The sequence below is a fragment of the Lepus europaeus genome, chromosome 2 (genome assembly GCF_033115175.1).
Source record: "Lepus europaeus isolate LE1 chromosome 2, mLepTim1.pri, whole genome shotgun sequence".
NCBI lineage: Eukaryota > Metazoa > Chordata > Mammalia > Lagomorpha > Leporidae > Lepus > Lepus europaeus.
This window is the reverse complement of record NC_084828.1, coordinates 140,347,251-140,363,066: the sequence shown is the minus strand read 5'-3', so window position 1 is coordinate 140,363,066 and position 15,816 is coordinate 140,347,251. Positions and strand designations below refer to the sequence as shown.

Here is a 15,816-nt window from a genome sequence, read left to right as displayed (position 1 = left end):
GCCTAGTGACTCTGGCTAAAACTTTCAGGATTATATTAATTAGCAGTGGTGAGAGTGGGCATTCTTGTCTGGTTCCAGATCTTAGGGGGAAGGCTTTCAGTTTTTACCATTCAGTAGAATATTGGCCATGGGTTTGTCATAAACTGCGTTGATTGTGTTGAGGAATGTTCCTTCTATACCCAATTTGCTTAAAGTTTCATCATGAAAGGGTGTTGTATGTTATCAAACACTTTCTCTGCATCTATTGAGATAATCACATGATTTTTATTCTTCAGTTAATGTGATGTATTGCATTTATTGATTTGTGAATGCTGAATTATCCCTGCATACCAGGGATAAATCCCACTTGGTCCAGGTAAATGATCTTTCTGATGTATTGTTGGATTTGATTAGCTGCTATTTTGTTGAGGATTTTTGCATCTGTGTTCATCAGGGACATTGGCCTATAGGTCACTTTCTCTGTTGTATCTTTTTCTGGCTTAGGAATGAAGGTGATGCTGGCTTCTTAGAAGGAGTTTGGGAGGATTTCCTTCCCATCAATTATTTTGAATAGCTTGAGAAGAATTAGATAGGATTCAGCAGTGAAGCCATCTGGTCCTGGGCTTATTAGTCTTTTTTATTGATTGAATTTCCATCTTGGTTATGGGTCTGTTTAGGTTTTCTGTGTCTTCATGGCTTCATTTTGATGGATTGTATGTGTCCAGGAATCTATCCATTTCTTCTAGGTTTCCCAGTTTGTTGGCATATAGCTCTTTGCAGTAATTCCTGATGATTCTTTTTATTTCTGTAGTGTCTGTTGCCACATTTCCTTTTTTATCTCTGATTTTATTGATTTGGGTCTTCTCCCTCCCCCCCTTTTTTTTGGTTAGTTGGGCCATTGGTGTATCAATTTTGTTACTTAAAAAAACCAGTTCTTCATTTCACTGATCTTTGTTTTTTTTTTTTGGTTTCAATTTTGTTTATTTTTTTCTTTTTTCTTTTTGATAGGCAGAGTGGACAGTAAGAGGGAGAGACAGAGAGAAAGGTCTTCCTTTACCGTTGGTTCACCCTCCAATGGCCACTGTGGCTGGCACGCTGCAGCTGGCGCACCGCGCTGATCCGTAGGCAGGAGCCAGGTGCTTCTCCTGGTCTCCCATGTGGGTGCAGGGCCCAAGGTTGGGCCATCCTCCACTGCCCTCCTGAGCCACAGCAAAGAGCTGGACTGGAAGAGGGGCAACCAGGACAGAATCCGGCACCCTGACCAGGACTAGAACCCGGTGTGCCAGCGCTGCAGGCAGAGGATTAGCCTGTTGAGCCGCAGTGCTGGCCTATTTTTTAATTTTAATTATTTTTTTCTCCTACTAATTTTGGATTTAGTTTGTTGTTTTTCCAAGTCCTTGAGACGCATCAATTGCTCGTTTCTTTATGATTTTTTCATGTAGGCACTGATTGCTATTAACTACTGCCCTCTTAACACTGTTATTACTGTATCCCTTAATTTTTGATATGATGTATTGTCATCTTCATTAGTTTCCAGAAATTTTTTGATTTCTCCTGTGTCCCATTGTTGATTCAGGAGCATGTTATTCAGTCTCCATATCTTCATATATGATCTAGAGATTCTTGAGTTGTTGATTTCCAGCCTCATTCCATTGTAGTCAGAGAAGATGCATGGCATGATTTTTTATTTATTTATTTATTTTTGAATTTTCTGAGACTTACATCATTTCCTAGCATGTGGTCTATCCTAGAGAAAGTTCTGTTCACTGATAAGAAGAATGTATATTCTGCAACTGTGGGATGAAAAGTTCTATAGATATCAGTTAGGTCCATGTGGTCCGTAGTGTTGATTAACACTGTTGTTTCTTTGTTGATCTTCTGTCTAGTTGATCTGTCCATTGATGACTGTGGTGTATTGAATTCCCTTGTTACTATTGTATTAGAATCTGTGTCTCTCTTTAGATCCATTAATATTTCTTTTAAATAGCCCGATGCCCTGTAATTGGGTATGTATATATTTATTACAGCCATATCTTCCTGTGAATTGATCCCTTAATCATTACATAATGCCATTCTTCATCTCTTTTAACAGTTTTTATGTTAAAGTCTGTTTTGTCTGTTACTAGGATGACTACACCTGCCCTTTTTTGCTTTCCTTTAGCATGAAATATCTTTTTCCATCCTTTCACTTTCAGTCTGCGTGTTTCTTTGTTGGTAGGATGTGTTTCTTGTAGGCAGCAAATAGATGGGTCTTGGTTTTTAATCCATTTAGCCAGTCTGTATCTTATAACTGGAGAATTGAGGCCATTTACGTTCCAGATGACTATTGATAAGTAATGACTTTGTCCTGACATTTTCCCATAAATATTCCTATTGTTTACTTTAGGTTTTTTCTGTACTTTTACTAGGGGATTTTCTGCTTTCATATTCTTTTATAATGATGGCTATCTTCCTGTGTTTCTGTGTGTAGCACATCCTTATGCATCTTTTATAAGGCTGGATGAAAGGTAGCAAATTCTTTTAATTTCTGTTTGTTCGAAGGTCTTTATTTCACCTTCATTCATAAATGAGAGCTTTGCAGGGTATAGTATTCTGTGCTGATAGTTTTTTTCTTTTAAGAGTTGGCCTGTATCTTATCATTGCCTGCTAGCCTGCAGGGTTTCACCACATTACTTTCGGAGGACCTCCAAGTAGACTCATAGCTGTGACTCTACTTGGAGATCCTCCAAAATTAACCTAGCATTTCTCTTGTGCACTTTCCAGAATCTTTTCTTTATGTTTTATTGTGGAAAATCTGACTGTAGTGTGTCGTGATGAAGATCTTTTCTGGTCATGTCTGTTAGAAGTTCTATGTGCTTCCTGTACTTGGACATGCCTTTCTTTCAACAAATTGGGGAAGTTTCCTATAATTATTTCACTAAATAAACCTTCTGATCCATTCTGTATATTCCTTTCCACCCATGTATTGGTTTCTAAATACTATTTTTCAGTGCTGTCCAATAGGTCTTTACTTGACTAAGAAAATGTTTCGTATCTTGACTGTGCAGTACAGTAGCCACTAGCCATCCTAATGAAAACTTGAAAGATGGTTTAATGTGACTAGAGAATTGAGTTTTTTATTTTGTTTAATTTTAATTTAAATCGCTACATGTGGCTAATGGCTGCAGTATTAGTGCGGCTGCAATAGAAAGAACCTGGCCTCCTTTTTAGCAGTAGCTGATTTCAGAGTTAGGGTGAGGAAAATATGATGAGCCAGGAGCATATTTTCAAGTCAGAAAGTAAGGAAATGTTCAAAAAATAATAGATCTTTGGAGAAAGAACGCTGAAGCTAGCTTGAAGGAATCTCCCCATGAAATATCTGATAGATACTACCTTGATCAATGAATCAAACTTAATGTCCCTAGTGGTGAGACATCCAGTACTTCCTGATAGAACACATTAAGAAGGACACCAAGATGCATAATCACAACCTAATCATGGGCAAGCATCAGACACAGATTAAGGAATGTGCTACAAAATATCTGGCCAATACTGGCAAGATCATGGGGCAAAAAAAGAGAATGAAAGAACTGTCTCAGGATGGAAGAGAGTAAGACGACGTGATGGGGCCGGCACTGTGGCGCTGTGCCTGCAGCGCCGGCATCCCATATGGGCACCAGTTCGAGTCCGGCTGCTCTACTTCCGATCCAGCTATCTGCTATGGCTGGGAAAGCGGTAGAAGATGGCCCAAGTCTTTGGGCCCCTATATCCATGTGTGAGACCTAGAAGAATCTGTCTTTGAATGGGCACATTTCCAGCCATTGTGGCCATCTGAGAAGTGAACCAGCAAGTGGAAGACTTCTCTCTTTTCTGTCTCTCTGCCTCTGCCTCTCTGTAACTCTGCCTTTCAAACAAATAAGTAAATTAAAAAAAAAAAAAAAAAGGAAGAAGATATGACAACTAAAGGCAGCAATGTGAGATCCCTTATGGCATCTGGACCAGAAAAGGATGTTGATAAAATTTGTTTAAGGTCTATAGATTAGTTAATAGTATTACTGACTAATATTACATCAGTGTGTGTTCTTGATTGTAGTACTTCTACTATGGATACATAAAATGGTAACACTGGGGACTGGTATTATGGTGCAGTGAGTTAATCTGCTGCTTGCGAAGCCAGCATCTCATATCAGAATGCCAGTTTTAGTCCCTGCTGATTTTCTTCTAATCCCGTTTCCAGCTAATGCACCTGGGAAGAAAGTGGAGAATGGTCCAAGTATTTGGGCCCCTGGCTCCTGGGCTTTTGCCTGGCCCACACCTGGCTATTGCAACCATTTAGGGAATTAACCAGGGGGTAAAGGATCTCTGTTTCTCCCTCTCTTGTCACTCTACCTTTCAAATAAATTTTAAAAAATATATATTAAATAAAAAAGTTAGGATTGGGTGATAGGTATACACAAATTCTTTTTATTATTTTTAACTTTTTAGAAGTCTGAAATCATTTAAAAATAAAGTTTTAAAAAATTGTCAATGTCTTGGCATCCAGCCAAGGTTTGTCTTTTGACAAACCTTTATGTCCGTTTTGATCTCTAACAACATCATAAACTTAACACATTAAAAACTCAAGGATTGGGACAGGCATTTGGCCCAGTGATTAAGATATTATTTGGGAGGCTCACATCTCACAATTCAGAATCCCTGAGTTCATGTCCCAACTCAACTTGTTAGATTTCAGATTCTTGTTAATGTGCATCCTTAGCAGGTGATGGATAGCTCAAGTCCTGTCATCTATATGAGAGACATTTAGATTAAATTTCTGGCTTCCTGCTTTGGTGCCTGTTATATTCCAGCACAAGCATTTGGGGAGTGAAACAGTGGATGAGAGCTCTGTCTCTCTGCCTTCTAAAAGGGTTGGGGTGGGAAGATAAAACACCTCAAGTATTGATTCTCACGCCTATCAGCTCTTTCTCACAGCCTTAAGAAGAACATCATGCCACTCAGCATATTTTTCAAGGCAGACCTGTGTTTATCATCTCTGGACTTTTCAGTTCTTAATGTCTGTGTGTCTCTGTAGGAGTGGAATATAACTTTTTCAGTATCCTTGTATATGAATTCTGTCTTCTGTGTCATTACTGGTTCTGTGTCTGTTGATTTTTCTTTTCCATATGAGTTGAATTTCTTTGGTTCTCTGTATTCCTGCTTATTTTCTTTTGGATGCCAGCCATTGCGAAATTGTTGAGTATTTTTGTATTCCCATCTGTATAATTAGCTTTATTCAGGATTCAGTTAACCTACTTAGAAACAGTTTAATCATTTGGTGATTTGCTTTTTAAGCGTTGTGAGATCAAACTAGAGCAACCTTTATTTCTTTAAGGCTTATATTCTTCCGTTACTGAGTATTACCAGGTTTTCCTCTGCAGTTGGTGGGACCTCACGATAACTATATATGGTCTCTGAGAATTATTGTTCTCTTTGTTATTTTCTAGTAGTATTTTCTCTAGCCTCAGGTAATTTCCTGACATATACGTGCTTATCAGCACTCAGATGATGGCTTGATTTTTGTAGCCCTTGGGAGATGTTTTTCTTTCTGTGTGTAGCTTTCTTCCCTCTGACTCTGCCCTAGGAACACTGGTCACTTTGACCTCCCCTAACTGGCGATTTTGTCTTTTTTCTTAGGGATGCTCTCTGGTAGTAAGCTGGAGCAATTGGTAGGGTTACTTTATTTCTTATCCCCTCAGGAATCACTTCCTCTGCCAGTGCTTTTATTTATTTTTTAGTTGTTTCCTGTGACGAGTAAATCTCATCCCTGGTGCTCCATCTTGACTGGGCATAGAAGTTGGCATTTGTCTTTTGGTTAAAACAAAATCCAGGAAAGGATTCAGATCAGTCTGTATTTTAAGCAAGTTTGGTCTAAATTTATTTTCTCTTGTAGTTTCTAGGTATGACATATTAATTTCTAGGTATTTTTATGTCACACATTGAAAAATGTAATATAATTTAATATGGTTATTTTCAGTAATTGCTTTCTGCCCATCCTTGTTTATGATGTATAATTCCTTGGTTTTCAGATTAGAAAAAAAAGAATGACATTCTAGATAATTAGGTAAATAATATTTCAGAATATATATAGTACCCTGTATTTAATAAGTACTAAGTTTGGCAGAAAACCCAATTTCCAGCTGTCTTATATTTGGAAATTAAGGGTAATAATTTAGTAAGCTCATGCTTTAGGTTTATGCACATCATTGTTTTTGGTTTGTGGTAAGTCTTTGTTTACTGTATTTTTCTCAAGTTTTTATACATAAAAACTCTAATAAATAAGATTTACGTGATTAAGATTTCTCATAATTAGTGTTTATGTGAGATAAGTTTGATATAGGAAGGAGAATAATACAAAGTTTACGCATAATGGAAATGTAGATGGACATCAGGCTTTAATAACGGGGTCAAGAAAATAGAAGTCATGTCTTGGCTCACTTTATTTGTGTTACCTCTTTGAGCCTTGGATTATACATCCACACGTAACCCCTTTAGCTTTACATTCTTCTTTAAAGTATAACTCTGCTCAAAGGCAGTTGTGAGAATTAGATGCCTTTTGCAAAAGTGCTAATAAACTGCAGATGTTGTATATAATCAAGTATTGTTGTGAGGTTTCAACTGAGAAGTACAAGTTTAAACACTATATAGTGGGAAAATTTGCGCCTGAACCTAACATTAAAAACCAGAATTATGATCTTGGCCTGTGTTTGCTTTGGTTAGATTCAAGATTCTTTTTTTAAATTTTTCTTGTGCCTAAATCAGTATAAATGAGTCATATTGTCAGTTCTCTTGTCACCTGACAGTATACCATTTGTGCTTCACCCACATTTGTGAAAGGTGGGTTATGGAGGGAAGGATGGTATTCGATGGCTTATATCTTTCAACAAAGAATATTTTTCAGCAACCCTCATGAGTTTTCCTTAAGAATTAAGAAATACCAACCCTTAGAGTTACAACTAAATGCAATAACTAAGTAATATATAGTGAGAAAATCTGAGGAAGTCATTAAGTTGGATTCTTTGTTCTCTGTAAAGAACAGTTATTATAATCCATAGACTGGATTTGATCACTGTGGTGTTTTCGGTCTAAAACACATTCTATAGAATGATATAAGAGCTGTTACTGAGAAAAGGCTACAGAATTATGTGAGGCTTGCCCTATCTTTATGAATCAGATTTTAAGTGGAAACCACAGTTGTTTCTTTGTATGCCATTCATGCTTTAGTAGAGGATATGATGCCGTAGAGCTGGTTTGATCTGCAGTTTCTCACTTAAGGTTTGTAGAAGCCACAGCAGTTTTGGTGTATTATCAAACCACAAAATGTACCTTGTTGAATGTTAAGCTGGAGGAAATGTTTTAATATTATTTCATAGTTTCAGTACTGATTGTGGTATTTCCAATGTATATTTTTAAAATATAGCATAAATAAATAAATCCATTTAAAGGGGCTTCAAAGATTCATGGAAATTGAATATTATGAAAACACTGCATGAATATAAAGTTCTTTTGCACGAAAATAAATTGATCCTTTATTTATTTATTTATTTATTTTTTGACAGGCAGAGTGGACAGTGAGAGAGAGAGGGAGACAGAGAGAAAGGTCTTCCTTTGCCGTTGGTTCACCCTCTAATGGCCGCCGCGGTAGCGCGCTGCGGCCGGCGCACCGCGCTGTTCCGATGGCAGGAGCCAGGTGCTTCTCCTGGTCTCCCATGGGGTGCAGAGCCCAAACACTTGGGCCATCCTCCACTGCACTCCCTGGCCACAGCAGAGAGCTGGCCTGGAAGAGGGGCAACTGGGACAGGATCGGTGCCCCGACCGGGACTAGAACCCGGTGTGCCGGCGCCGCAAGGCTGAGGATTAGCCTGTTGAGCCATGGCGCCGGCCGATCCTTTATTTATTTTTGAGAGCTACAGTTAAAGAATGAAAGAACTCCCATCTGCTGGCTCACTCTGTAAATGCCTGCAGTAGCTGAGGCAGGGTCAGGCCAAAGCCAGGAGCTCAGAACTCAGTCTGGTCTCCTACATGGATGTCAGAGACCTAACTGCTTGAGCCATACCTGCTGCCTCCCAGGGTGCTCATTAACATGAAGCTGGAATCACACATAGAGTCAGGACTTGAACCCAGGCACACTGGTGTGAGACACAAGCATCCCAACCAACTAGGCCAAACACCTGTCTCAAGCTTACCTTTTAATTCCATTTATTCCACAAACTTTTTGAAGTGCCCTCATATATAGCTTTATTTGGGGTATATGATATTATAGGCATGTAACTACAGACATGTGGAAAACGATTTTGAACCTTTTGAATATATTAATTTATACTTAGGATAATGTTTTATACTTGTTAACTTGGCTCTAATATGTTAAATCTCTTTTACTCTACCCTAGCATCAAGGCATGCCATGGGTTGCCTCTCATAAATGGACAAAGTTGTGATCCTTATGCAACAGTTTCTCTGGTGGGCCCTTCTAGGTAATGTTTAATGAATTATTATTAGGTTTTAAAGTTTGTTGTAAGAATTAGAAGATTCAGGTTCTGAGAGAAAATGTTAAGTAGTATTTTGACACAAAGTAATGAATGCTTTGAAAAAAAAAAAAAACATTGAGTGAGTTCAGTTATATACTTGTAAATAACCAAGTTCTATTTTTATGGAGAAAAAAAAAAATGGTGGTTTCCAATCTGCCATACCCAAACTATGGGAAACAAGCTCAGTTTTTTTCTATTAAAATATGTTTTACAACATAGACTTGGTCATCTTTATTCATTAGTATTCCTACTTTCAAGTGTCCTAAATTTTATACAGATGAAATCCTTTTTAGATATGCCAACTCATACCTACAAAGAAATTTCCATACTTTTATCTGAAGAGCAACTTAGAACTGAAAGTTACCTTTTCTACTCATGAGATTTGTTCTCTACCAAGAGAATTCCAAGCTGTAAACAAACCACTAGAAGTACTAAAGCATCATATAGTGTGCCACATCATTGATTGAATTATTTTTAGAGGACCTATAACACTTTATCGTATTTTATATAACTGTATTGTTCATGATTCCTTCAAGGATTGATCAGTCTGAAATTTCTGTACAATTTGAAGATTTAAAATCTAGAAACAAAAAGTACACAATTTTCTTTGCATCCCAAGAACTTTTACTTTGTAGAAAATCTCTAATAAGTCACTTTGAAGACTATATTTATATCCATATGTGTATATATAAAATACCTAGTACCATGGTTGGTATTCATTGGATACTCAGTAGTATGCTGTTATTACAGTTGGTTTTAAATTTTAAAGCAGATACTCAGTCTTAACAATTTTAAATGCTATCAGCTTTTTGATATAAAAAATGTTAAGCCTAATGATGCTATTTTTTAAAATATTTGTCTAGTTGCAGAAATTTTTCAGTGTAATAATAAAGTAATAAAAATCATGTAAAATGCATATTATGAAAAAACTATGCATAGATTTCAAAATACTCTGCATTAGAATAAACTCCTTTTAATTCTGTTTTTCCAAGAACTTTTTGATATATGCTCATATAGTTAGAAACTGGCAGATAAGCGTGTTTAAAAAGTCTCTGGTTGTTTTACTATAATTGTATAAAATGTTAACGTTTAGGAAAGCTGGGTAAAGGCATAGGGCTTCCCTGTACATTTCTTTGTAACCTTCTCTAAAGTCACTATTAGAGCTGAAGCCCAAGAAGTAAAATGAGTTAAGAATGCTTACCATACTTTTATCTGAAGAGCAACTTAGAACTGAGAACCTTTCCTACTCATGAGATCTGTTCTCTACCAAGAGAATTCCAAACTGTAAACAAACCATTAGAAGTACTAGAGCATCATAAAGTGCACCACATATTCCTCAGGTATTTTTCGGCATACATAAATATGCTCTAAATGCCACTACCTTCCTTCTTAACCATGTATTCTGAGTTGCTAATGTAGTAGAATGTGTTAGTGCAGACCTGAACAAAGCTTGGCCATCAGTATAGTATACCAGTAGAGAGAATTCTACAGTATTAGCATATGAGTACATAGGATATAAAAAAACTTACACATTCTAGAGCATCACACACACACACACACACACATGTACACACACACGTACGTACGTACGTAATATTTTGAAGCTATAGCCTTCCCTGAGTCACCTTAACATTTAAACAGAGATCAGGCTCCCTGGTTGGAAATAGCATGTTTTATAATTGTGTACTATTAAGTTCTACAAGGTAAAACTCTACCACATTGGAACAGGAATGATCAAAAGAAGACAAAAGTAAAGAAGAAAACAAGCAATCCGCAGTTTAATGAAATCTTTTACTTTGAGGTAATTTTTTGTTTTATATAAATGTGAACATTGAGTATTTAATATTGAATACTGGTTTCTTTTCTCAAATCATGGCCATAATATTTTATTAACCAATGCAAGTATACATTTCTCTCTTGAAAAAAGCAGAACTATGGTGTAATATAATGGAGGTCCAATATATAAAATGAATAAAGGCAGAGGTCTGAGTGATTTGGGAGTGGGGAGGGGTAGGGCCACACATATTCCCCAGTTATTATCACCCCCCACCACCACCACCAACAACGGTCAGCCTCCACTCGACACCCAGTGAGCACAGGACTCTTCTTCAGAGTACAAGTTGAAAACCACCAATGAAGTATAATTATCATTTGGTAGATCTGAACTCTAGTCCCAGTTGACTTTGAACAAGTAACTGTTTGAGTCATGTTTCTTATCTTATAAAAGGATCATATTGTAAGGGGAAAACAGTAGCAGTCCTAACTCAGAGCATATAACATTCTTTGAGATTAAAATACTGTATGATTAGAGCCTTATTATTAAGTTCTTTTTAGCCTAACTTACTTTACAGACACATAGTTGTTTTTGTAGAGATCTTCAGCTGCCTTGAAGTTTCAAAAACAGAGCTTTGGAGTTCTTTAGAGCATTTCTTAAGGTTTTTTTTTCCCCCATCTTATTTGAAGACTACATTAAAAATAAAAATTATATGAGGTTGTAAAAAGTGGAACATACTGTGGTTGAGATTAACATGCAGCAAAGGTTTGAAAGGGCAGTTAAATTTTGTCCTTTTCTTCTGCTGGAGTTTTTCTTGGTATTTCAAAGTGGAGAGTGTTAGGGTACCTGTGGTTATCAAACACACAGGCTGAAGAAATGCCAGAAGTAAAGTATGAACAGCCATGGGAGAAGGGAGGGAGAACGAAAACAAAAGAAAATATACCAATATGAAATTTCTCCATTGCCTGGCTAAGAACTTGGTATAGTTGTTTTTCTGTACTACTTAATGGCTGTTATATCCAACCTGGAGGAAACAAGACAACAACTTAAAGGGCTACTGACTAACAGCTCTTACACTTAGTCCACATACCTTAAACTGAGCTGAAATGAAATCTGTGCTTCACAAGTCTGTGTCCTTGCTGAAAGTAGATGACCCTTTAAAAGTCAAGGCCTCACCTGCTTGCTATACCAAGAGTATCTATTAGGGTTTTGAAACATTTCTTCAGAGGGCCCTTTATTGAGTTGGTTATGAAGACAGATAAGGTTTAATCTCTGTTCTCTAGAATGGGAGACGCAGCCTTCACGTGCATGCATATGCACAGCAGTGAAACCTACTGGATACTGGGAGGTCAGGTGAGGCATCCTTGAGCTAAGGTGGTCAGGAAAGGCTTAAAGAGACTGGATTTTCTTGGGAGGAAAGATTATTAGAGACAAGGAACATTTTCAGCAAGGGACAGACACAAAAAAGCAGAAAAGTTATGTCTGAAGAACAGCAGGTACGGTTAACTGGGTTTATCTAAGAAAATAAAGATTGGGAAGATGAGTAGGACCAGCTAATGGAGGGCCTCAGGTGCCTTGCTGGGGTGAATAAATTTTAGCCATTGAATGTTTTTGAGTTTGGAAGTCATAGTAATAAAGCAGTGTTTTAGAAAAAATATTAACCATTATCTGTGGGCCAGGTAGTTTAGGAAGAAACAAAGTTCTAGAAATTGTTGTAGCTTGGGTCTAAAAAAGTGGAGGGTATGTGTTCCAAGAGAATATATGGAAATAGAGAATTAAGGGCAGATAAGGAAGAGCCTGCGAAGGGCAAGATAACAAATTGGTTACAGAATAAAGAAAAAGAGGAGTCAAATATTGCCTCCTTCTGGCAAAACAGAGTTAGGAGGAAGGAAAAGATGATTGTTTAGTTTGGGGAATAGTAGATTTGAGATCTAATATATAAAATCCTCCAGTAGGCAGTTCATGGATGAAATGTAAGATGGAAGATGATTATAGAACTCAGAATTTGTTTACAAAGAGTCAGAAAATCCAAGGCAGTACAGGTGTACAGTAAAAGAAAAGTGAAGAAGCTTAGTTCTACAACTTACCTACTATGCAACTTTGAGCTTGCCACTTAATTTCTGTACTTTAACTTCCTCATTTTTAAGATGAGGATAATAAATCTAGCTATTCACCTTAGAGCAGCATTCTGATGTATAAAGAGATAAAGGATGTGATAGTGCTGTTCAGCTCTTGGTTGTTTTCAGAGTAAAAAGATAAAACATCTCGAATACTCATGTTTATGGGTTTTGAGGAAGAAATAGAACAGCAAAAGGTTATGAGGTTTTATCTAGGTAAACTGGAAAAGAGCATTTCTGGGCAAGGATTATATGTATGATCACTAGGTCAGAGAGACAGAGGTCAGGAAAAGTGAAAACTAGAAACTGATAATCAGATTTGGTGATAGAGAGATTTTAGGAGGGTGTTGAGAAAGCCAGATGGCTAGGAGTTAACTGAAGTGAGTAGGTGATGAGCAAGTGCAGACTCTAGGATAGATTACAGTTATAAGATATTTGAGAAAAAGAGGTGGGAAGACCAGAATTTAGGGAGAAAATTTTTCATAGACTTGAGTGAGATGAACAAGCTGGTGATGCTGCAAGTAAAGTGCTTACTGCATGGTCACGACATCGTATGTGTGGTTAGGGGTAGTCTTAGAAGAGAAGCAGCATCCTCACGGGGAGAAAAGGAGGAGAAAGTTCATCAAGTCGAGAGAGGCTGTGTGGGAATGGACTTGTTCAGTGGGTGGTGGTTGAGGAAGTGTCTGCCGATGGCCTTGATATTTTCTGCAAAAGTTTGAGCAGGAAGTGTGGGTGGGATTGGTGTCTTGAGAAACGTGGAAAAGTCTTTGAGTAGTTCTTAGCACAGAAATAGAATGTTTTTATTCCCATAGTCACCAACAATCAACCAAAGAACTTAATGTTACCATGTGAGTTGACAGGAATGCCATGAAGGCAAGGATCCTTTTTTATACCATTTTATTTTTACCTTGCATTGTTGTTATATTCAACTTCTGGGTAAAATATTTCCTAGATGTTCTCTTCTACTGTTATCCAGAATTGAGTATTTTGGGAATGATAATTTTTGAAGTTCATGTTGGAAAAAAGATACTAATTTTTTTTTTACTGAAATATTTCGTTGATAGGTAACCAGATCCAGTAGTTACACGAGAAAGTCCCAGTTTCAGGTAGAAGAGGAGGACATTGAAAAGCTAGAAATTAGGTATGTACCTTGTGATTTTTACAGAATTGTTTTTTCTGTGCCAAAAGATAATCCTAAATTTAACTGAAAAAAGGTAAACCAACCTTGATAGAATTTTCATAGCTGATGAAACTTAAGAGGAACTTGCATCTAATTTAAATGTAAGTTGTCTTTCCAAAATACTTTGCATAGTCAAGGTATATTTATTTTATAAACAAAGATGACCTAATTTTTCTCTTTTTTGTATTTTTAATTTTTCTCAAATTTAATTACTCCTTAAATATCTGGATCATAACATAATCAAAGCAATTGCATCTCAGTCATTTTAGAAATAATTTTTTTATTCTTCTTAACATATCTGCTGACTAACAGAAATTTCAGTGAGGTAAGAAGATAATTCAACAGGTGCATGTGTTTGAAGTTTGTGCTATATCCTAGGTCTTAAAAATCTGTGCTGTTTTGGAAGGAAAAGCTTTGTAAATGCATGTGTAGGTGTGGTGTTAACAGTGTGTTAATCTAAAAGGTATATTTAATAATATGTTTGGAGTGATCAGGTAATCTATTTGTGTAAATCACCTATCTTTGCATATTAATTGGTTTTAATAGAGAAACTAGCCATGTTGGTTTCTTATCTCAAATTCAACAAAGTAACTCCGTAGTCCTTACTGCTATAGGATAAAATAAAACCTAGATTTCAAACTAAGAAGCTTAAATGCCTTCTTTTAGAAAATTGTCAAATTGGTACCTTTTTGTGCTATTAAATAAAAGCTACTACAGTATTTTGCTTTTCTATTCTAAATAATGAGGTATGTTACAATACTAACATCTTTTACTTTTGAGCATGTAAAATTAATGTCATGATACACATCAAAGTAATTTGAAACTATTTGGTAGTATGCATTAGCTTTAAACATTATTTACAAACAATAAAGCCGTTTTTCAATTTTCAGGATTGACTTGTGGAACAATGGAAACTTGGTCCAAGATGTTTTCTTAGGTGAGATTAAGGTTCCTGTGAATGTGTTAAGAAATGATTCCTCTCATCAAGCCTGGTAAGAAAACATTCTAGAGAACTCCATAATTTAATCATTTAAGATAAGCAGTATGCATGGAAATAATGCTTACTTAGGGGCACAGGTGTTTGGCATTAAAATTTCTGCATCACATATTAGAGAGCCTGGGCTTGAGTCCTGGTTCCAACTTCCTGCTAATGCATTTCCTGAGAGGTAACAGATGATGGATGGCTCAAGTAGCTGGATCTCAGCCACTGGCTTCAGCCCAGCCCTGGTTGTTGTGGGCATTTGGGGAGTAACCAGTGGATGGGAGACGTCTGTCTGTCTCTGTCTTCCTTTCAAATAAACATACAAATACTTACTCTGAACATTTTTTAAATTTGCCAGGGAATAGGCCAAAATTTGTTATTGTTGATTAATCTGGGTATTCATTATTGCACATTGAGAGTTTTATGACTTGAACTGTAGTACTGAGGCAAAAGAACTGAATTGTATTTGAATATTTTTCTGTTTAAAAATAAAATGTTAAGCTCTAATAAAATGGGAAACATTTAAAACCTTATGTAAAAAATTGCCCTTGTGAAAAGAGGCTTGGTCACAAGTCAGCATCTTCAATTCAGAGACTTTATTATTGGTCATAGAAACTGTGGATATTTGGAAGCAAAGTCTTTTTCTTTTTTAGAAACCTTTTATTTAATAAGTACAAATTTCATAGGTACAACTTATGGAATATAGTAATTCTTCCCACCACCCCCACCCTCCCACCCCCACTGTCACCCCACCACCTCCTCCCTCTCCCATTCCCAGTCCCATTCTGCATTAAGATTCCTTTTCAGTTAACTTTATACACAGAAGACCAACTCTAGGCTAGGTAAAGACTTCTACAATTTTCACAAACACATACACGAAATATAAAAAAAAACTTTGAGGGCAAGTTTTAGAGTTAAGGAAGCGGTCTTTATTCAGGGGACTCCGTGATAGGTGAGAACTAACCGGTGATTCTCCTTCACCCATACCCCATCAAAGTGCCCTGGAGATGGCCCTTATGTCATTTTCCTGACTCTTTAGGGTCTGAATGTTGTTGACCTCTTTCATTTAATATACTTTGCAGGAGCTGTGGGAGCCAAATGATGACTTCAATTTTATTTTACTATTTCGTGACTAATAGTGATACTAAACTGATGTTAAATTGAAGTTCAGACATTAAATTGATGCTGATTTCTTGAAATATATGATGTAAAACTATTTTTTTTTTTTTTCTGTTTACAGCA

The 15,816-nt window shown here is 36.7% G+C and overlaps 1 protein-coding gene across 2 annotated transcripts in view; it reads left to right on the top strand.

Moving 5' to 3' along the window:
• The window catches only part of RASA2 (RAS p21 protein activator 2), a 138,215-nt gene that overhangs the window by 66,238 nt on the left and 56,161 nt on the right, over nucleotides 1-15,816 (top strand). For both annotated transcript variants that reach the window (XM_062213941.1, XM_062213934.1), the window contains exons 6-9: nucleotides 8,384-8,467; nucleotides 10,250-10,322; nucleotides 13,477-13,553; nucleotides 14,483-14,584. In XM_062213941.1, coding sequence (XP_062069925.1) covers nucleotides 8,384-8,467; nucleotides 10,250-10,322; nucleotides 13,477-13,553; nucleotides 14,483-14,584 — 336 coding nt within the window. The remainder of the gene's footprint in view (nucleotides 1-8,383; nucleotides 8,468-10,249; nucleotides 10,323-13,476; nucleotides 13,554-14,482; nucleotides 14,585-15,816) is intronic.